General features: G+C 36.6%; 1 protein-coding gene across 4 annotated transcripts in view; it reads left to right on the top strand.

The window, feature by feature from the left end:
* Window positions 1-23,284, top strand: part of Kmt2e (lysine methyltransferase 2E (inactive)) — a 71,461-nt gene that overhangs the window by 15,193 nt on the left and 32,984 nt on the right. For all 4 annotated transcript variants that reach the window (XM_034518827.3, XM_034518826.3, XM_034518823.3 and 1 more), the window contains 4 exons: window positions 404-588; window positions 12,107-12,221; window positions 13,302-13,531; window positions 16,373-16,453. In XM_034518827.3, the coding sequence (XP_034374718.1) occupies window positions 518-588; window positions 12,107-12,221; window positions 13,302-13,531; window positions 16,373-16,453 (497 nt within the window). In that variant the 5' untranslated portion in view covers window positions 404-517. The remainder of the gene's footprint in view (window positions 1-403; window positions 589-12,106; window positions 12,222-13,301; window positions 13,532-16,372; window positions 16,454-23,284) is intronic.

The following is a 23,284-nucleotide window of genomic DNA, read 5'->3' as shown; positions in this document are numbered from 1 at the left end:
GACTTTCAAAATAAAGTTTGCTAGCCGTTCACTAGCTAGTGTGCCTTAGTAATCCTTATGACATTCTAGTTTCATTCTGTAAAGAACGGTATATTCACAACATTCTTGTTTTCTTTCCTTCCTTAATGTGCTGGAATTGAACCCAGGCCCTCAAGCATGCCAAGCACACATTCTCAGCTGAGCTATACTTCCAGAAACTTCTCTTTTGATCGTAAGGATGCAGCATAATTTCAGGAAGGAAATAAAGAGCTACTCTGTGAACACTTTTACATTTGTATTAGGACCTTAATAAAGAAAGCTTTCTTCCCTTATTTGTTTACCGTTGTTTTCAGTATGACTGGTTGTTGCTAACTTTGCTAGTTAGATGGCTCTTAACTCTTTTGTTTGCATTTCTTTTAAACAGGGTTTGTGGATGCACTTAGATGTTTGCAATGAGCACTGTGGCTGGCATGCCCCAGTATTTTGGATACCAATGCATAGGACTCCATAGTAATCGAATTTACCAGAGGCGAACGTCATGAGCATAGTGATCCCATTGGGGGTTGATACAACAGAAACATCCTACTTGGAAATGGCTGCAGGCTCAGAGTAAGTATTTAATACAGGTATTTTAGATAGGGAAAGGCAAAATGTTTCATGCAGTTGTCACATCCAAATAGTGTTTATTAGCATATGTCATTTTGTATTCTTGGCTAAGACATCAGAAATTAAAAGGGCAATGTTCCTTTAAGAGTACTCTTATAAATAACCTTTGTTCCAAAATTCTGCCTTTTGGGAATTTGTTTTTTGTGTTTTTCACTTGCAGTACTTCTCCATTTCAAGAAAATGATTTTTCTTTTGCGTTGCATAAAAGTATATATTCCTTAGGCACAATTTTCCCTGAGAAGATAAACACAGTATAAATGGTATCTATTTTTTTTTTCTTGAAAACCACCAGAATTTTTATGGTTTAAGTATCAAACTTTTATTTATTTATTTATTTATTTATTTTTGGTTTTTCGAGACAGGGTTTCTCTGTGTAGCCCTGGCTGTCCTGGAACTCACTCTGTAGACAGGCTGGCCTCGAACTCAGAAATCCACCTGCCTCTGCCTCCCAAGTGCTAGGATTAAAGGCGTGCTCCATCACCGCCCGGCTTAATTATCAAACTTTTAAATTCTCTTATTTTACATAAAACCTTGAGGCTTGAAAAAACAAACATTTATTTCCTGTTTCACAGAAACACTTTTACATTACTTTCCTAATTTAATATTTAAAAAATAACTAGTATGTTACCACCTTTTCATTTTCAACTCACTGTCAAAAGACCAAAGAATTACTTTTTAAGATGCTAGATGCTGGTGGATAATGTGAATACATGTTTGTATCCCTAAGCTACTTGGTACTCAGGAGGATTGCCTGGTTCAGCCTGGGCTACATAGCTAGACACTGTCTCAGAAGAAAAAAAAGAGGTCAAGGAGATATGCAGGATTCTACTTTTTTGTACATTTGTTTAATAACTGCTTATGAACTGATTTTATTTCAAAATCAAGTACTTTTATTTTTTTATTATACTCAGTGTGGTGAATGTAAAATTTTAAATCATGTTTTATTTTAAAGAATATTGGATTGCTAAAATACAATCCACTAATAAACTAAAAGAGAGAAAGTGCGCAGTGTTTAAAGTATTAATACTAGATCAGATTTAATGAGAGCAAAGAGTTGTTACATTAGGTGTAGCTATTCTACAGTCACACTCTGGGAACAAATAAATGCTTTATCAACTCTTCCATCTCCATTGCCAGTAATATCCCAGGATCTCTCGAACAAGTGTCATTCCATTAAGTCCATTTTTTGTTATGTGTTTGTTATCCTGTCAACACTATACTTAGAAAAAATTGTCATCTCATTTTTTTCTTATATTTTACTTCTTATTTCCTATTACATTGCTTAGAAGTTGGCTCTTCAACTTTTGGACTAAATATAATTTTTTAACACTTAAGAATAATTGATTAGTCAGGATAGACTTGATCTATTAAAGATATCTATTAGAGATATTGTAGTAGTACAATAAGATTTCGTTTCACCACACCAGCTGGCTGGACCCGGACCCCCACCCCCCAGTGCTCCGAGGGACTAGACCACCAAACAAGGAGTACACATGGAGGGACCCATGGCTCCAGCTGCATATGTAGCAGAGGATGGCCTTATCCAATATCAATGGGAGGGAGGCCCTGGGTCCTGTGGAAGTTTGATGCCCCAGCCAGCGTAGGGGGATGCTGGAGGGGTGGGGTGGGAGTGGAAAGGTGGGTGGGGGAGCACCCTCATAGAGGCAAAGGGAAGGGAGGAGAGGGAGGTTGTGGGATGAGGGGCTTGTGGAGGAGTAACTGGGAAGTGGGATGTCATTTGAGATGTAAACGAATGGAATGATTAATTAAAAAAAGAATTTAAATTTGCTTTTAAAAAAAAGTACTTGAAAATATTTCATGGTCACATTTAAATAAAGTCATTCTTTCATAAAGTAACTTAAAAGCTGGGTATCATGACACATGCTAGTTAAAACCCAGCACTCAGGAAGGTAGGGGTAAGAATTTTTCTGTAAATTCAAGGCCAACTTAATCTACATAATTCCAGGCCAGTCAGTGTTCCATAGGGAGACATTATCTCAAAAAAAGCTAGGCAAACAAGCAAAAATCTAAAACAAAAAATACTATACCTTTTTGTAAAAAATTATTTTATGTGTGTTTGCTTGTGTGTTTGTATGTACATCCTATGCTTGCATGAACCTTGGGATATCAGAAGTGGGGATAAGATCTTAAACTGGACTTAGAGGCTGCTGTGAACCTCCATATGAATACTGTGAACCAAACCTATGTCCAGTAAGTGCTCTTCACTGCTGAACCATTTTTCAGCTCCAGCAGAACTTTTTACTATGTATAATATTAATATTAACAAAAGCAATGCTTACATTTTGGTGACTAGAAATGAAGTTGAAGCCAGCTACTCGGGGCTTGTTACCAGTCACAGGTCAACAGTCTTGGCTTTCTTACTGCTTCCTGACATAACTCTTGATCTAGATTTTATAAATAGAAAAAGTAATACAATTTTAAAGAGAAATGTAACTAGGTATAAATAACAAATTTTAAAAAGCCTTATCAGCAATAATTTTTTAGCTACAAAGCTGTGATTCCCCACTTAGCTCTTTAACTAGCTGTTATGTGCAGACAGGATAATTTTATAGAAATATAGACAACTCAAGAGGCAGCATATACTGGATCATTACAAGCATCCATACAAGCTATGTAAAAATTTTCTATGGTTACAAAGGTAAAATACAAAATGTAACCTATTGTTGAGAATATTTTGTTCAGTCTGAAAGTTAGAACATCAGACCAGAGCTGTTAAATAGAAAGTTATTTTGAGTCACACAACATCAGTTTTTTCCTTAATTTTTTAAAAGATTTATTTATTTTATGTAAATGAGTGCATTATCTGTATATACACCTGCTTGCCATAAGAGGGCATCAGATCCTAGGATAGACTGTTGTGAGGACCCATGTGGTTGCTGGACTTCTGGAAGAGCAGAGCCATCTTAACCACTGAGCCAACTCTCCAGCCCCTGTTTTTTGTTTTGTTTTTTCCTTTCTTTGGTTGAGGCAAGGGTTTCTTTGTGTAACTTTTGTTGTTCTGAGAACTTGCTGTGTAAATAGACAGGGCTAGCTTTGAACTGAGTTCTGAGATCAAAGATGTACCATAATACCTGGTAAGAATTCATTGGTTTCTAAATAGTCATATATTTGTCATATATTTTTCGTAATATATCTAAAATATTATTTTTACATATAACATAAAACTATTATTGAAATATTTATTCCTTTTATTATCCTGTTTTTGAACTCTTACGGATTTTGTTCTTACAACACATGCCAATTCAAATGAGGCATACTTCAAATGCTCATTAGCACGTATGTCTAGTGACTACTGTACTAATAAATAAAGCAACTCTGGACAACTAAGATAATCTCAGAGGAGAAGAGAATAGGCTAGTTAGGGAGGCTCTGATTGCTGGGCTGTAATAGTTTATCCTAGTCCTTTGTGCATGAGAGTTAAGATGAGAGTTCTGAGTCTCCTTTTGTTACAGATTGAAGAAACCAAAGTTAGAGCAAACAAGCGGTGGCTGAAGTGCCTGATGATGCTTTTCCTGTCACAGCATTGTTAATAAAGCAGTGACTAATATAGGTGTTGTGTTTTGACATATGATGTATATATACATATATATATATATGTATATATACATACATGTATATATATACACACACACACACACACACACACACACACACATATATATATATATATATATATATATATATATATATATATATATATATATATATATTGAGTAGGGCTAAAGAGATCGCTCAGTGGCTAAGAGCACTGGCTGCTCTTCCAGAGGTCCTGAGTTCAATTCTCAGCAACTACTTGGTGGCTCACAAACATCTATAATAGGATCTGATGCCCTCTTCTGGTTGTCTGAAGATAGCTACAGTGTACTTATATACATAGAATAATTTTGTTTTTTTTCGAGACAGGGTTTCTCTGTGTAGCCTTGGCTGTCCTGGAACTCACTCTGTAGACCTGGCTGGCCTCGAACTCAGAAATCCACCTGCCTTTGCCTCCCAAGTGCCGGGATTAAAGGTGTGCACCACCATCGCCCGGCACATAAAATAAATCTTAAAAAAATTTCTGAGCTGTTTTTTGTCTTGTAACAAGACAGGAAGTTGAACAAAATAGAGAAGTTTTCAAAGTTTTATTAGAATTTTTCATTTTATTTGTTTCTTTTTGGTTTCAGGGCAGGGTTTTTCTGTATAACTCTGGCTGTCCTGGATGGAACTTGTTGTGTAGACCAAGCTAGCTTCAAATTCATAGATCCAACTGACTCTTCATCCCAAGGGCTGAGATTAAAGGTGTATGCCACCACTGCCCAGCATTTTATTTATTTTTTAAAATGTTTTTACTTTTAATTATACGTAAGTGTCTGTGCTTGCATGTGGGTATTTTGCACATGAGGGAACTTGCCTGTGGATGTCAAAAACATATGATGCCTTGGAGCTGGAGTTAGACATGATTGTGAGTCACCTGACATGGGTGCTGGGAACTGAACTGGAGTCATGTGGAGAAACAGCAAGTGCTACTGAGTGCTAAGCCATCTCTCCAGCCCATTTTATTTTATAACAGGATGTCTCATGTTCTTTCTAGACTTAGTTCTGTTACTCCAGCCATCTCAACCAACCATGAATTCATTACATGAGCAAATAGATTGAAATAACAGCCCAGAAGGAAGTGCTACTGGAGCTAGAAAGTGGGCAGAGGTGCAGATGGAAGTACTCCACTGTTCCCTCCTAGTGCTTACACAGGAGGACTTGCCTTTCCTCTTCAGAAACTGGAGACTTGATCATTAACACTGTGTCTTTTAGTTACTATTAACTAATTTTTTCTGTGCTGCTTGTTAGAAATAGTAGCCAGCTGTTACTTTTTCTTTAATGAAATGAACAGTTTAAAAAGATGACATGTGTGACTTAAAAATGAATTACTGGGCCGCAGAGATGGCTTAGCAGTTAAAGAGCACGCTCTGTTCCTGCAGAGAACCCAAGTTTGGTCTCCAGTGCCCACACCAGTGACTCACAACTGCTTGTAGCTACAGCTCCAGGGTGTCTGACACTTCTGGCCTGTGGGCACCCGAAGTCCTGTCATATTCTCATACATAGATGCATATATACATAATTAAAAATAATAAAAACAAATTTTATCTAAAAAGAAAATTAATTATTTTGGAGGACTCCTCATCCTGTGTCCAGTAATTCTGTCAAAACTGAATAATGTGACTAAGAACACTAACCCAAGCTAGCTAAGTTCTTTCTGCCTTTTCAGTCACTAATACACAGTAGGAAGCTCTTATAGCTAAGAATTACTTTATAAGTTGTTCTCCTCATTTGCAAAAAAAAAAAAAAGTTTGAAATTTTGATTAGGTAAAACTTTCTCCAAATTTGAGACTTAATTTTTTTTTTTTTTTTTGCTTTTTTTATTTTTATTTTTTTGCTTTCTTTGCTTGCTTGCTTTGCTTTACGGTAGTATGTGACATTTCAGTGTCACTAGAGCCACCTGCTGACAGAATTCATTAATTTGTTAATGCCTGGATATTCTGAGTTGGAATATTTATAATTTAAGGAGCTAAAATGGTTTTTCTACAGTGAAATGTCTACAGTATATTTTATCCACTTTCCATCAGTACTTAACTGGTTTCTGATTCTTTACATTTTTTCTTATATTTACATTTATTTTGGGTGTGCAAATGTGTAGATGCACACATGCCATGGCATTTGTATAGAAGTAAGAGAATAACTTACAGGAACTGGTTCTCTTCTGTTGTTCAACTTGAGTGTAGGCTGTGGGAAAAAGTGCTTGCTGATCTTCTGGGGGACAAGAATTTGGTTCCCAGCACCCACATCAATTGGCTTAAAACTATTTAATAACTTAAGAGTACTTATTTAAATTACTAATTCTTACTTAAATCACTACATTGCTAAGTATAATTAACATGCTTGAAAATTTTTTAGGAATGGTGGGAACAGTGTAGTTTAGTGGGAAGAATTCTGGACCAATTTAAGAGATCTAGGCTTTTGTATTTTCTGTTGTTAAATATCATGTTAGGGTTGGAAGATAGCTTAGTAATTAAGAGCACTGGCTGCTATTTCAGAGTGCCTATTCTTGATTACCTTCACCAGTTTCACAGCCCATACCTATAAATAACTCTAGTTCTAGGGGATCTCTTCTGGCCTCAGGTGCCAGCCATGCTCATGGTGCACAGACATATGTAATTAAAGTACCCATACATATTTAAAGCAACAACAAAAACCTTCCATGTTTTTAGGACATCATTTTACAGATGTGAAAATTGCAACCGAGTTGTTATATGGTATAATACCTAGTGCCTCTAGTGGAAGGGTTAGAACTTGAGTGTTTGTAACACTTAGAACAGATTACTTAATTTGTAAAAACCTGAGATGGGACTCTGGTCTTTAAAATCTCCTAGGTAGCATCTGAACAACATTTAGGAACAAAGAGACTGTTTCCCTGACTGGTTTTGTCTCACTATACCCAGTCCGTAGCACTAGGACTCAGCACCTAATCATAATAAATAGTCTTGTGATAGCATTATATCAGGAGTCCATTACCAACAGTTCTAGACAAGACAGTTGTACTACTTTACTTTCAGTCTCCAAGTCATCTCAGAGAAAGGAAATCACACACTGAAACTCCCATAGGGCCAGATGCAAACTGGCCCTGCCACACACTTTGCTTTCCAAAGTTTGACTGTAGCAGTGCACCTTCCCCTGGCCCTAGTGCCATACCAAGAGTCAGAGGTAAACCTGTAGGCTCAACTGTGTTAACCCTTGACTTCATGTCATTTTATTTATCTTTCATTTCTACAGTTCCTTGGTCACTTCTGCAAATGTAGGTCTATACAGATTCTTGGAACCTTGCATATTTTTCTTTGTATTCACTTTTTCAACACATACAATTGGGCCTTTTCTTTTAACAATGCCACTGTCACATTAAATCTACTGCCTAGTTTTCTCATTTAGGGGAAGGAGGTGGGGAATGCTGTGGGCTGACTCTATGGCCTCACTTATGCTAAGCATGTCATGTGTCACTGACCAGCAACCACAGCACTATATTGCCTGGTCATGTGGCAGAATTCCCTACCTTTGCCTTTATTTTCTAAATAGGAAAGATTTATTTTCTATTATGGTAAAAATAAGTGTATTTTTAAAAATCTACCTTTAGGTGTACAGTTTCAGGTGTCATTAAGTGCATACAGGATATTGAGGAGCTGTCACCAATTTCTAAATGTTTTCCTCACCCTAAACAAAAACTTCATTAAATAATAATTTTTCTTCCCTTTATTTATTCCCGGAACCTTGTACATTGTATTTGGTTTCTGTCTCTGCCTATTCTAGGTCCCTTTTTATATGCAACATCATAACATGTTTATTTTTTGTGCCTGGCTTATTTTACTAGTGTGAATTTTAAAAGCCACGTGTGCAAGGTTATGTACTCATGAGTACAGCTGCCCTGCAGAAGACAGAGGAAGGACATCATGTCCCTCTGGAACTAGAGTTACCGGTGCTTTTAAAGCAACTGCTATGGGTGTTGGAACCAAACTCTATTCTCCTGGAAGCAAGCACTCTTTTATTCCTCCCCTTCAAGTTGGATAATTTGAATATTTAAAAAACTTTTTTTGAGATTATAAAATAAATCATTTGCCCTTTCCATTTCCCCTCTCTCTGCCCTCCCACATCTCTTGCTCTCTTGAATTCATGTTCTTTTTGTTAATAGTTCTTAGACTGTGTGTGTGTGTGTGTGTGTGTGTGTGTGTGTGTGTGTGTGTGTACATAAATAGAGCCTACTCAATGTATTTAATGGTACTTGTATTTTCAGGACTGACCTTTTGGTATTTAATAATCAATTGATGTGGTCTTTCTTAGGGAAGACTGTTTCAACTGCTCTCAGCATTCCTTAGTTATTTGTAGTTGTTTGTGTGGAGTTGGAGTCCTTTGGTCTTTCTTCTGTCAACTTTGGCATGTTGTTGTCTCATTCAGCTCATGTTTAAGTATTGATCTTGGTGTGACATCATGGGTGTAGCTTCTGACATTACTTGGAAATGCTGTCTTAGCAAACTGTGACCCTCTGGCTCTTACAGTCTCTCCATGTCCTCTCTCTCAGTGCCCCCTGGCCTTACCTGTAGATATGTCCATTGCAGCTGGGCTCCACAGCTCTGCATGTGATTGCTTGTGTTTTTCTGTAATGATCTCTGTCTATTGCATACGGAAGTTTCATTGACAGGGGATGAGGACTACACTTACCTGTGGTATAAGGACAAATATTTAGAACATAGGGATTATGATGGCTTAGTAAAGTAGCGGCTATACGTTCCTCTCCAAGATCTATGACTTTACTAGCCCCGTTTTGCTGTTAGGTTGTGTAAGTAATTTTTTTTTTAGTACATTTACTTATTTGTTGTTTGCTTTTGTATATATCTGGGCTCCAATGCCACTGTGCATCTGTAGAGGTCAGAAAACAGCTTTCAGGAATCTTTTCTCTTATTCTATTTGTGGAATTGTACTCATGTGTGAATCTTGACAAGTTTCTATTCACTGAGCCATCTCACTGGGCTTAATGCAATTTATTGATGACACATTATGCCTATGTATTAACTAGGCTTTTATGTGGATACATAATTTAGCTATACAAAACAGTTGCTGCTGTAGACACAGAAGATTTTTTTGTTAGTTTCTTAGCCCTGCTGTTACAAAAGCTTTGTAGTGTTTTAAGAGATTTTAGAAGGAAATGATTATAGCAGTTTCTTACTATTAGTTTTTACTCAACTATTATTCATATGCAAGTTTAGCAAGACTTCTTAGATTTAATAATTTTCTGATTGAATATTAAAAAGATTTCTAGTTTCATTAATATTGATATAACAGACATGTTAAATCAGTGGTCTGTGTAAGGAAGTGGTGTGTCCTAAGAAAGTGGCTTCCTTAGATTAAATCCCTCAAACTGGCACTGCTGAGTTGGATGATACTTGTTACACTAGGAAATCCTCCTGCCTTAGCTTCATGAGTGCTGATCTTTTTATTTTAATTAAATGCTGTATTATAGTTAAGGACAATCGTTAAAAAGTTGCCAACCAGGAATAAAAAGGCACTTTCTGTTTAAGCTCAATGGCCTGAGTTCTGTCCTCGGACCCCACAGAGAAAGAAGAGACCTAAAAGTCTGATCATCATATGTCCTGTGATAGGTACACAATCTGTATAGCACACATACAAATCACACAGTAATAATAATAAACATTTTCAAGTAATAAATATCATCCAATATTTTTATAACATGTTTCTTTGTTTTAAAGATTGCTTTTAGCAGATCATCAAGATGACTTAGTGTGTAACAGTGCTTGCTCCACGCACGATGGATGCTCTTAGTTAGATTCTTAGAATCCACACAATGGAAGGAGAGAGTCCCAAAAGGTGGTCTCTGATTTCTGTGTGTGCACTATGTTACCAAATGTACACACATACACACAGTAAATATAGAAGTTTAAAGTTATTTGCCCACATTCTTCAGTAACAGTGTGTGTGATTTGATTACAGATTTAAGAGTGAGTCTTCTACTTTAGCCACACTTCCGTCATATAACTTTAATGATGGTATTGTAGATCATTGCTGAAATTCAACTTTTTTTCCAAGATAAGCAGGCATGATGGCTTATGTCTCAGTATTTAGGAAGCAGAGACAGGAGGATTAGGAGTTTAAGGCTAGATTTAGCTACATAGTGAGTTCTAGCTTGTACTACCCACAAAGTGTTATTACCCACTCCCACAAAAGGAGGCAAGCATGGTGAGTCACTCCTGTCATCTCAATAGCCAGAAACCTGAGGCAAGAGGCTGGAGAGATGGCTCAGTGGTTAAGAGCACTGGGTTCTTCCTGAGGACCTGGGCTCAAGTTCCAATATCCACATGGTAGCTCACAACTGTCAATAACTCCAGTTCCCGGGAATCTATCCAACACCCTCACATCAACCTACATACAAGCAAACATCAATGCACATAAAACAAAAATTAAATCATTGAAAAGAAACCTGAGGCAAATAAGTAATCATTATAAGAGGAAGGTATATATGTAAGTAAATATAATATATTGTTAGTTTTTTAAACTGTGTTGATGTATTTAAAACAAAATTAGAAAGGGATACATGAGGAGTGGTTGCTGACATGGTAATAGAGGATGGTATAGTATTTATAAGTACTTTTGTATTTAAATTTCACACATGAACATGTTCTAATTTTGAAACTGAAACAAATTTAACAGATACTAGTTTTCAGAGAACCCTGAATGTATTGGAGATTGTAATCTATAGCATAATTCAGCAGTCTCATTTTGTGCTTCTTTCTGCTTATTTTGGCACACTGGGTCTTATGACATCATCCATTTGTCACTAACTTGAGCCTGTGTGAAGGTAGGCTAAGAAAGTATTAACTGTAAAAGGTGTTTTTATCCTTCTGGTCTCAGGACCAATTTAGGGAATTCTCTGAATAGGAAGTAGGATAAAGATTCAAATAAAGGCACAGAAACAGATTGTCTTCTGGATCTGAAAAGGAGAGAATTGACCTGTTGATTTGCCATTACACTGATCAATAGCCATTAGACAAAATTTGGCTGCGTTGAGGGGGTGTCGGTATGAATAAAGAAGTTGGGAAAATGTTATAGGTAAAATGCTAGGACAAGGAGCTTTCAGAGCTGCAACAGTTATGGGTTGCTACTCTCAGCACTATCAGCAGTTGGTTTATTATGTCACTTAACTCTTAGTAGGCCTAATGCTACTCATTACAGACAGCTGCTTGTATTTTTCAGATATAAATCTGGTTCAGTGTAGGACCCCTTTTCTTTAACTTACTGACATTTCCCAGCGTCTGTTCTGCCCCAGCACATTCAACACATTATTTTGACTGACCATTGAAATGCATCCGCAACATTCAAGCCAGAGTCTATATAGTCTCATCTACCTTTAGTCTTACTTAAAACCATTTCTGTCACTCTGGCCACCCCTTTTCATCTTTCTTAATGACACTGGATAGATGGCATAAAACTTGGTCTCCAGTAATTTTGAGGTTTTGTTTTTTTGAGCTATATTTTACTTGTAGCCCATGCTGGTACTGAACTCTTGACTCCCCTACCTCAGCTTCCCACAGTGCTGTGATTACAGCATGTGCACCATTATCCCCAGTCATCCCCAGCACTGGGCCCTTGTTTACAACAGGGACCTGTAATTGAATTTGGCATTAGGATATTTATTTTGTTAAGTAAAACTTTGGTTAAGACAACAGTCTACATAGGATCTACTCACAAGATGTGCAGATACTGTAAATAGACATTGTATTTGTTTTGACAATATTTTAGTATAAGCACTTGATCAATTTTAATAGATTAAGTAATTAAATAAATAATTTGAATAATTTCAAACAGAAAACTGAATGGCATTCTAATTGATGGAACTTCTTTCCCCTAGACCAGAATCCGTAGAAGCCAGTCCCGTGGTAGTTGAGAAATCCAACAGTTATCCCCACCAGCTATACACCAGCAGCTCCCATCACTCACACAGTTATATTGGTCTGCCCTATGCGGTAAGTGTCAAACATTTGTTCACAAGGACTTCTCTAAAGCTGGAGGTTGAAAGTAGATGTTTGTGTGTGATTGTGCTTAATATTTAAAAAGCATAACTGGTTCATATTTTCTGTGTAATTAAGTATATAGTTTATACTTTAACTATGCTGTTAAAGGAATAAAATTCTGTGAAAGTCTTTATTTATTTATTTATTTATTTATTTTTGTTTTTCAAGACAGAGTTTCTTTGTATAGCCATGGCTATCCTGGAACTCACTTTGTAGACCAGGCTGGCCTCGAACTCAGAAATCTGCCTGCCTCTGCCTCCCAAGTTTTGGGATTAAAGGCGTGCGCCACCACCACCCAGCTTTATTTATTTTTTAAATTGTTGTATTTATGTTGGTGTTTTTTAACTTCAACTAAAAGACTGGATAAAGTTGCATTGTACTATTTACTATTAATTCTCAATTACATAGTAATTAGTAAATTATGTAGTTATTTTTCAAAGGTTTGTTTTTCTTTTTTATTTGTTTGTTTTGTTTTTTGAGACAGGGTTTTTGTATAGCCCTGGAACTAGCTGTGTAGTCTAGAATAACCTCAAACTCAGAGAGATCTGCTTGCCTTTGCCTTGCCAGTGCTGGGAGAGGCACACACCTGGCTATTTTTATCATTTTTAATTATGGTGTGTGTCTGCATGTGGGTATGTAGAGTACAAACGTTTAAGGAGGCATTGGGCTCTGTGTAGCTGGAGTTACAGTGGTTATGAGCAACCTGATGTGGTTCTGAGAACATAAGTTGGGTCCTGGAAGAGCAGCGTCTTCTCCTTCCTAACTGTTGAGACGTTACTTTGGGTCCAGCTTACTGTTATATATCACTTTATGTTGAATATATATATTTAAAATACATATATGTGTGTGAGACATTAACTTACCACTGTGATTTTAATTATTAGTCTTATGTCATTATTTTAACAGTCTCAAGGAAGAAATGGACTGATTTTATGTTATTAAGTATTCAAATTTTATTTAACTTGCCTAGTTTATGTCATTGAAATGTGTATTTTGTGGGTTTTTGTTTTTGTTTTTTTTTTTCTTATTTAGGACCATAATTATGGTGCTCGTCCTCCTCCAACACCTCCAGCATCCCCTCCTCCATCAGGTCTCATTAGCAAAAACGAAGTAGGTATATTTACCACTCCTAATTTTGATGAAACTTCCAGTGCTACTACAATCAGCACATCTGAAGATGGAAGTTATGGTACTGATGTAACCAGGTGCATATGTGGTTTTACACATGATGACGGATACATGATCTGTTGTGACAAATGCAGGTAAATATTTCACATCATTAGTTCATGCTTCTTAAATGCTTTTAACCTTTGGTTGTTAATTTGGAAATGCTACTTAGGTCACTTTTGAAGGAATTAATTCCTTTTTAAAGTAGGATGTCTGTCTCTATACATATGCAACTTATTTTTCTTAGGGGGAAAAAAAAACCCTATTTAAAAGCAGCTATTTTAGAGCTAGAGAGATGTCTCAGCAATAACAAACTCATCTTGGAAAGGAAGGACCCAAGTTCAATTCCTAGCAGCTACATGGGACAGCTCAAATCCATGTGCAATTCCAGCTCCAGGAGGTCTAATTAAAGATCTAATCCTCTTCTGGCTTCCATAAAACACACACACACACACACACACACACACACACACACACTAAATCTTTAAAAAAGTATAGGAAGCTGCTTTATAGTTTATTAGAAATCCCTGTTATGAAGTAAGCGATAATTAGTTTTAAACTATACTACAGGATCCTAGTCAGTGTTTGATCTTATTTTCTCACAAACTTTGGATTGAACCTTTTAGCACTCTGGAGTCTTCTTGAACCAGAACCAGTACCCCTCCTTCAACCCTAGTTCAGCCACCAAGAACAGCCTCCTCCTTCAGAGAAGGTGATTGGTACAGAAAGTAGGGTTTCTTTCCTTCCTTCCCTCTTTCTTTCTTTTCCTCTGCTTGCTTCTCTGTCTTCTGTCTGTCTCCCCCCCCCCCCTTACCCCCAATACACTCTTTGAGGGAGAGGCTTTGTGAGAATGCAAATGAAGCCGGGCAGTGGTGGCACATGCCTTTAATCCCAGCACTTGGGAGGCAGAGGCAGGTGGATTTCTGAGTTCGAGGCCAGCATGGTCTACAAGAGTGAGTTCCAGGACAGCCAGAGCTATACAGAGAAACCCTGTCTCAAAAAACAAAAACAAAAACAGAGAATGCAAATGGAACAATAGAATTTCAGCTTTAAAGTTCCTAAGTGTCATTGATAGAAACGTGTATTTCAAAAAGTTCATTTATCTCTGTCAATAAGTAGATTAATTTAAAATGTGAAATTTGGTTTTCTTAAAATGGAAGATAGTAAATAATTTTATTTTAGTAATAACATGTTATGGTACCTTTAAAATTTAGAAATACATTCTTATTACCTGTGATATTTATTTTAAGTAATGACTGGTAAATTTATTGAGGAGGCAAATTTACAAAACTAAATGACTTTGGAGATGTATTCTCTGTCTTCTGTTAGATGATATCCCTTCTTTTTGTAGTCACTTATATAAAAGATCTCTTAATGTGATATATTTCTATGTAGCAGTATTTTTATTGAAAGCATAATTTAAGGTGTGGTTTTCTTTTGGTCTAGTTACTCAGATTGAGTATAATAAATGGTTATCACTATTTGACATTCATGAACCTATCCTTAGGGTTTTTTTGTGTATGTGTGTGTGTGTAACTGTTGTTTTTATTTTTTATAACTACCTACACACTCTTGAAGGCCCAGTTTTTGGATTAGTTTAGGTATTTGGCTTGAAGTGACTCTCTTATTATGACTTCCTGTCTGTCTAGGTTTGTGACCCTACCCAACCTCCATTTTTTTTTTTTTTAAGGACACATTTTTTTTGTTGTTGTTCAGCCTATTTTGTTCTCTAAGAACTAATCGTTATTTCTCTTCCTTTGTTTGCATTTGCTTCTTTATGTTTTTTCCATGTTCCTATTTCCCATAATCACTATTCTGACTTCTGACATCTAGAACACTGCTCTTTTATTTTCTAACTTTGCTTATATTTCCTGTGTGACATAATAACCTCATAAATTTAACATTTGTTATTTAAACCTTCTTGAGGAATCTCATTTGAGAAGTAAAAAGTAACCATGTCATTTATCTTAGTACATTTACATTAGAAGAGACATTCTAGGGCTAGGAGATGACTCAGTGGCTGCCCAGACTGACAAACTGAGTTTGTTCTCTAGGGCCCACATGGAGAGAGAGAACCAACTTCAGAAAGTGTTCTCTGACCTCCACACTTGGCTGTGGCTGTGCACGCACAGGTGCTCATAGTGCACGAATGTAAGGTTTGAAAAATTATGTGGATGATTATGTGTAAGAAATCAGTAGTATTATTTTTCTTTTAAGATTTATTCAATTTTAAAGTTAAAAATTTTCAAATTCATTTGAAGGTACTTGAACTTTTGTCAACAATAACATACTAGAAGTTTATCTCACGCTTGTCCATATATTTTATTCAAAGTAGTTGAATTTCTTTCCAGTGGAATACCTGTTTGATTCTTTGATGTCTTTGAAATTGCTATAGTTCTGTTCTTTTTATAAATGAAATGTCTTTGTTATTCTTTCCTTCTGTTTCCTTAGCTTTCTGTTAACACTGTATGACACCAGAGTGTTAATGTTAACAGAAAATATCATTTGTCTTTGCTCCTTTTCCCTGATTTCACAAGAGGAACAAGTTCTCTTTGTGTATCTTCCTTTTGCTCATCTTTTCATAGCTGATAATTGATAAATTGTTTCAAGGACACATTTTCTTCCTGTTTTCCCAGATTGTTGTCAGGCTGATATTATATAATAGCTTTTAGTATGGGCATCTTCAGGTTTTTAATAATATTTTAAACACTTACCTTTTGCATATTAAATTGCATTTGCTTTAGGAATTTATTTTATGCATTTTGTAGTTATCCTATTTTTGCATTTCAAAATGTTTTTACCTAAGGACACATTTTAGTGTACTCTAAGCTCAAAGTAGGAATTTTTTAGATGACAATTCAATAGAATATGAAGTCATAGTTAATGGGTTCAATGCTTTCTGTTCTTTTTGTTATGTTTTGTTTTTTCTTTTTAAGTGTTTGGCAACATATTGACTGCATGGGGATTGACAGGCAGCATATTCCTGATACATACCTATGTGAGCGTTGTCAGCCCAGGTGAGTGATTCTACCTGAGAAGACTTTCAGTTAGTTCACTGAAAGGTTTTCACAGAAATTTATTCATGAGTTTTAGAGGAATGAAATTATGAATACCAGTATTTTTTTTTTTGTTTAAGATGTACCTGTTTTTCACTATGTTTATTATTTTTTTTTATCCTGAAACCTAAATCAAGAACTTTCTTCATTGATAGTATAATGCTGTTTACTATGTAATTTCAACTTCACTAGTTATCAATGTGATAGGTTGTTTTTTTTTTTTTAATCTTCTAAGCGTTTGGCATTTTTTGGCATCATTAGAATTTGGTATTATTTATGCAAGTTTTTAGAAGCCATTTGAGCAGCTGAGACAGGAGTATTGAAAAGTTCAAGGTTTGGTAAAACAATAAGTTCAAGTTCAGTTGAGGTAACTTAGTAAATCCTTCCTCAAAATAAAAGCAGAAAAAAAAAGATGGCCTCAGGAATGTGGTATAGTATACATACCCAAAACACTGAGTTCCCTAGAGCAGGGGGTTGGGGAATGTGGCTTTATGGTGATAGATAATGCTTGACTAGCATGTGAGAGGTGCTGAGTTTAATCCCCAGTGTTTCTTTTCTATCTCCCCACCCCCAAAAATGAATTATTACTATATATAACCCCTTAGTCACATGTAGAATTTGGTGGGTCTGTTTGTAGTATGTAGATTCAACCCCATCTCTCATATATGTATGTGGTGTGCATGCTTGCGTGTGTGTGTGTGTGTATGTATGTGTGTACATTATTTAAAAATACATAGTAAAAGTACAATATTTCTTTCACATATGAATTTGCCTCATGTAAGGTTGTGGAGCGATCAGTAGCCATTACAAGAAGAAAGCCACTCATTCTTGCTACAGTGTATTAAAGCTTACAGTCACAGAAAAGTCTCTATTACATGGCAGAAAATATGATAGGTAGCTCTCCACATACTACCTTTTAAAAAAAATCTGAGTTAGGTTAATATGAATGAAGCAAGAGACAGAAGTGTATGTGGAGCAAGAGTGGGTAATCTGAAGTCCAAAAAATAGACTTACCAGATCCAGAAGTGTACACATAAAGAAAAGTTGTAGGAGGAAAAGAAATTGGAGGGGATTCCACGGTTTCAACTCAAGGGAGGAGAGTGCAGCTTTAACCATGGTGAATATAAAAGATTGTAACATGGCAGAAAAACCACGTGCTCTTGTTCTGCTCTTGGTTTCCTACTCTTGCATTTTTTTGTCGAATGAATTCAGATAAGATGGTGGAGTGTATTCTAGAAAACAGACAAGTTATTTCATAATTAATTGAGGCAGTCTCAAGGATGAGGGTAAGCAGCGACCAAACAGGCCACTGCCTGTTTTGTTTTTAAAGTTATTATTATGAAGCTAAGCAAGGAGGACCATGCACCTGGGAGATGGAGGAAGAGGGATTTGTGATGAAGGTCCAGCTTGGATGCACACATTTGTTTGAGGTCAGCCTAGACTACATGAGATCCCTGTCTCAAACAACACCATCATCAACAAGTCTTTTTATTATAGACATTTAAAACCCAATTAAAATAAGGTTATGGGAATGGTTTACTTGGTAAAGTGTTTGATTTACATATTAAAAAGATGTATGTTATCACATGACTTCTAACCTAGCCCCAGGGAGGCAGAAACAATAGTATCCCTGAGGCTCACTGGCCCTGTCTGCCTAGGTTAACTGGTGAGTTGTAGGCAAATGAGAAAGTTTCAAAGGAAGTAGTGTTCCTAGGGATGATACTGGACATTGTTGTCTGCCCTCTACATGCATGTGCACCTTTGTGCTCACAAATGAATGTGTACACACATTGAAACAATAACAACAAAAATATACCTTCTTCTAAAGTAAAATAGTAGAAAGAACTCACATTTTGCCCCTGCTTCAGTGATTACCAACAACTTTGTGTATGTGTATGTGTGTATATATATATATATATATGCTTTTAAGATAAAATATATGTAGGCTGGGCATGGTGGTACACACCTTTAGTCCTAGCACAGAGATTGGAGCAGGCAGATTTCTAAGTTTGAGACCGAGTTCTAGGACTGCCATAGCTATACAGAGAAATACTGTTTTGAAAAACAAAAACAAATATATATATATGTATATATATGTATATATATATTTATATATATATGAATTTGTACTTATAATTGCTGTTCAAATTAAGAATATACAATTTTATTTTACATCTGCATATTTTTATAGTACATATATATATGGGTGTATATCTTTTTACCCAGGTTCTCACCAAGACAAGAATCATTTAATTAGAATGTCACAATTACTCAAGTGATCAATTCTATAGAATAATATGGAGTAACTATAATATTAGCACATTAATATAATTATGTAAAGCAGTTTAGAACTTTTACCCTTTGTGGGCTATACCACCAAGGGATATTATATCAACTTATACACTGCTGGGGCCATGTTGATGTCTGTGGTCTGTGCTGCTAACCAGAGGGCATGTTGATGATGTCTGTGGCCCATGGGGTCATGTAGATGTCTATGTTCCATGCTGCAACTGGAAGCCATGTTGGTATTTAGTGTCTGTGATCCATGCTACAGTTGGTAATGCTACTGGGGACCACAGAGGCTTTGTGGATGACTGTAAACCATGTGGAAGGCCATGATCCTTGCTGCCATTGGCTGTTGCAGGCAGGGAAGCTTCCTTTGCAGTGATATATTGATAACTGCAAACTCATAATTGAGAATGAGAGAAATTGAGGGCTTCTATGACAGCCTCTCTCCATCCCCCAAGAAAAGGAGAAACTGTCTAGAGAGAAAGCCGTTAAAGTACTTAAAACTTGTGGTAAAGATGCTTAGGCGTGGCTCTTCACAGTTGATGCCTTCTGGCAACAGTGGGGTAGCGAAGACCTCGGTTATTTTTAAGGGGTTAGTCACTGGGAGTTGGATCATGCTCCAGTGGGCAAAACAACTTTGACTTCCTTTTTTTTTTTTTTTTTTTTTTTTCTCTTTTAGGAGGAGGGCATAAGAGTGGGAAGGTAAACCTAGGAGGAATGGAAAGCCTGTGTAATTAGGTTGCTTTTGGGAAAAATCAATTTATTGTATTTAAGTCCCTTGAAAAGAATGTCACTGTGTAGTTATGGTGCCATCTAGACACATACTTAGCTTACATAGATTATTCGTTTCATTTCCACTGTTAGTCTTACTTTGCATTCCTAAGTTAAACTTTTTTAAAATTAATTGCAGATTTACATAAAATAAAGCAGATAACTTGTGTATCCTTACCTACTTTTTCATAGTAAGAATACCTTGTTAAACTGTTTATACAAATATTATCATTAGATGTTCACATTGGATATCATGAAATAGAATAGTCCTTTGCAAGGACTCTTCATCCTGCCTTATTCCTCACATTCCTAACCTTTAACACCCACTAACTGATACTTTGTTTTGATCATTTTGTTATTTCGAGAATAGGAATCATACAGTATGCTTTTGCACTCACTGTAATTTTCAGAAAGCCATTTAATTTGCTTTGTATTTCATTAAATTCTTTTTGATTGCTGCTATATTTTGAGGTATATATTATATCATGGTCTATTGACAAACTACCATGGGAGTTTGTGTTGCTTCCCCTTTTGGGGGAATTTTAGTGCAAACTTAAATTTTTTTCCATGCCAAAACATCTACAACTCAATTGTGTGAATGTTGCATGTTTCATGCAACTTAAGAATGTTTTGTGTTGGGTTTTGCCTTTAATCCCAACATTTGAGAAGTAGGACAAACGGATCTCTGAGTTTGAAGCCAGTCTAGTCTACATAACAAGTTCTAGGATAACCAGAGTTATGTGGTGAGACACTATCTCAAACAACAAACAAAGGATTTTTTAAAAATAGGAGAAGAGATTATAAGGACTGGGTGTGGGTAGAGCACTTACTTAGTATATGGAGTGCCCTAGGTTCTCAGGGCAGAATGAATGAAAGAATGAATGAATGATAAATGAAAGAGAGATGGGGAGGGAAGGAAGGAGGAAGGAAACTTCTCTGAAATAGTTAATGCTGTTTTATATTTACAATAAGAATATGTGAATAATCCAACTAAGTTAAGTTCATTTCTTGAGAGTCTTTTATAGGCTAGGCTGCTTCTACCTCACAAGTACTGGAATTATAGAGATACACTATTACCCATGATTCCAGTTAGTTGTTAATGTTAAGAATCACTTTTTAGCTGGGCTGTGGTGTCGTACGCCTTTAATCCCAGCACTTGGGAGGCAGAGGCAGGCGGATTTCTGAGTTTGAGGCCAGTCTGGTCTACAGAGTGAGTTCCAGGACAGCCAGAGATACTCAGAGAAACCCTGTCTCAAAAAAACAAAAAAAATAAAAAAATAAAAAAAATAAAAATAAAAATAATAATAATAAAAACATCAGTTTTTAAAAATTTAACTAAGAAATAATTGTCATACTAAAGTCAAATATATAACAAGGAGTATTCAAGTAAGTCTAAATTCTTTTCTACTGCAGACTCTTTCAAACTTGAGTTTTCCTTCTGTTGCTTCTTTTCTGGCATACAGACACAGGCCTGTGTAGGTTCTCTTCCTACTTAGAGAAGCAGAAAGATTAGATACAGAGTGCTTGCCACATTTCTTTTCTCTTCTATGAAGAACACTTCATAGTAGGATGGAGATTAATTTCTCTCTTCAAGGACTTTTTTATGCACCATGATTTATTCTTCTAGTCATTTCTGGTTACCATTTGTTTCTAGTCTTTTGTGACTTTTATGACAATGTTCATCTAAAAGCTTGCTGTATATTGCTAAATCCCCCTCCAGAATGAGTGGTGTAGTTTTGAATGCCATCAACAGTGGATAAACAAGCCTGTTTTCTCAGTCCTCTCAAAAGAGAATTGACGGACTTGCAGTTGGTCAAATTACTTGAAATTTCTTATCATGAGTAAAGTTTTTGACTTTATGGTAACTGTTAGTCTTTTGATAGACAATTTTAGCTAATTATTTTTTGTTTTTCTGAGGTAGGATATTAGCAGCATATACAGGTCAGCCCTGAATTCCTTATATTGCCCAAGCCTGCCCTGGCCCGCTGGGGATTCAACGGGACCCTAGGGAAGGGGGCGAAAGAATGAAGGGACAAGAGACACAAAGAATGAGAACTAGTCTGGGTTCTGATCAAGCTCTGAAACTTTCATTTCTGGGGTAGGTTATAAAGACACAGCAAACCGGGAAGTTTAGTCAAGGGTCATTGCTTAGGACTTTCCCACTATTATGTCATTGTCTAAGACCAGTCCATTGTCATATCCTTACTGCTTTAGACCATCCCACTGTCTTAACTGGCTCCCAGGAAATGCCAGACGTTCTTTAAGTTCCTGGGACCTGAGACCTGCGAACATCCTTTCTTAGCCTTGTACTGACTAGGCTTTTTAGAATAGCAGGTAATTTCCTGGGTTTGGCTCCTGGCACAAGCCTACTTGAAACTCAGAATCTTTTCTGCTGGAGTTCCCAAAGGCTGAGATTACAGCCGTGTTCAACCTTGTCTACCTTGACAAGGAGATTTTGATGGAGCAGAGTTTGTTGATGAATTCCACAAGAATTAGTTAAAACTGACTTAAGCTATGAATTAAAAGGGTCAGCTGAGAGCTTCTTACTGCTATATGCTGATAGCCTAGCTACAGGTGCTAGTGCATATTGTAAAGTCCTTTGCTGACTTTATAAATACTCTAGTCTAGAGCCCTACACTAATCCTATAAGAATAATGTATTTGGTTTCTCTATACAATAGAAAATTAGCTTCGCTTTTCTATTTTTTCTTTTTTCTTCTTTCCTTCCTTCCTCCCTCCCTTCCTTCCTCCCTTCCTTCCTTCCTTTCTTTTTCTCTTTCTCTTCTTTCCTTCCTTTGTTAATTTCTTCCTTTCTTTGCCTCTTCCCATCCTTTTCTTCCCCTCTTCCTCCTTGAGATATGGTCTCACTGTGTGGCTTGGCTGGTCTGGAACATCCTTACGTAGACCAAGCTGGCCTCAAATTCACAGAGATCCTCCTAAGTCTGCCTCCCACCATGCTTGGCAGTCCTTATTAAGAGTGGAAATCATTACTTAGAAGGAATTATTTAAAACTGATTATACTAGTCTTAATTCAAAATTAAAAAAAAAAATGTGACAAGCTGTGGCATAGTGGCACCTGCTTGTAATACCAGCACTTGGGAAGCAAGAGCGCACATGCTAGTACACTTTTAGTTTCAGCAACGCAGGAGGCAGGGGGCAGGGGGCAGGGGGCAGGGGACAGGGGGCAGGGGGCAGGAGAGGCAGGAGAGGCAGAGAGGCAGAGAGGCAGAGAGGCAGAGAGGCAGGCAGAGGCAGGCAGATCACCCTCAAAAAATAAGTAAGTACTTATTAAAGAGTGGAAATGTGTGTGGTGGCTTACAACTGTAATCCCAGAGCAGTAGCTGAGACAGAGTTTGGAGCAATTTGGGCAACTTAGTTAAGACCCTATCTAAAAATAAACAGTATAAATAAATAAATCCTGGAAAAAATTTAAGGCATACTAATTTACTATCATACATTTACGTAAAACAATTTGTGGTTTTTAATTATAGTTGCTGATATGGATTTAAGATTTTTTGCTATAAATTCAAATTTAAAAAATGTGCTCACTTTCTAGGTAAGCATTTTCTTAATAGAAAGAAATTGATTAACTTAACTGGTATCTTCTCTCTCTCTCTCTCTCTCTCTCTCTCTCTCTCTCTCTCTGTGTGTGTGTGTGTGTGTGTGTGTGTGTGTGTGTGTGTGTGTGTGTGTGAGTGAGTGATATAATCTATCAGGCAAAGGATGCTGCATA

The sequence above is a fragment of the Arvicanthis niloticus genome, chromosome 15 (genome assembly GCF_011762505.2).
Source record: "Arvicanthis niloticus isolate mArvNil1 chromosome 15, mArvNil1.pat.X, whole genome shotgun sequence".
In the NCBI taxonomy this organism is placed as follows: domain Eukaryota; kingdom Metazoa; phylum Chordata; class Mammalia; order Rodentia; family Muridae; genus Arvicanthis; species Arvicanthis niloticus.
Note: the sequence above shows the minus strand (reverse complement) of the source record. Positions and strands in the feature narration are given on the sequence as shown.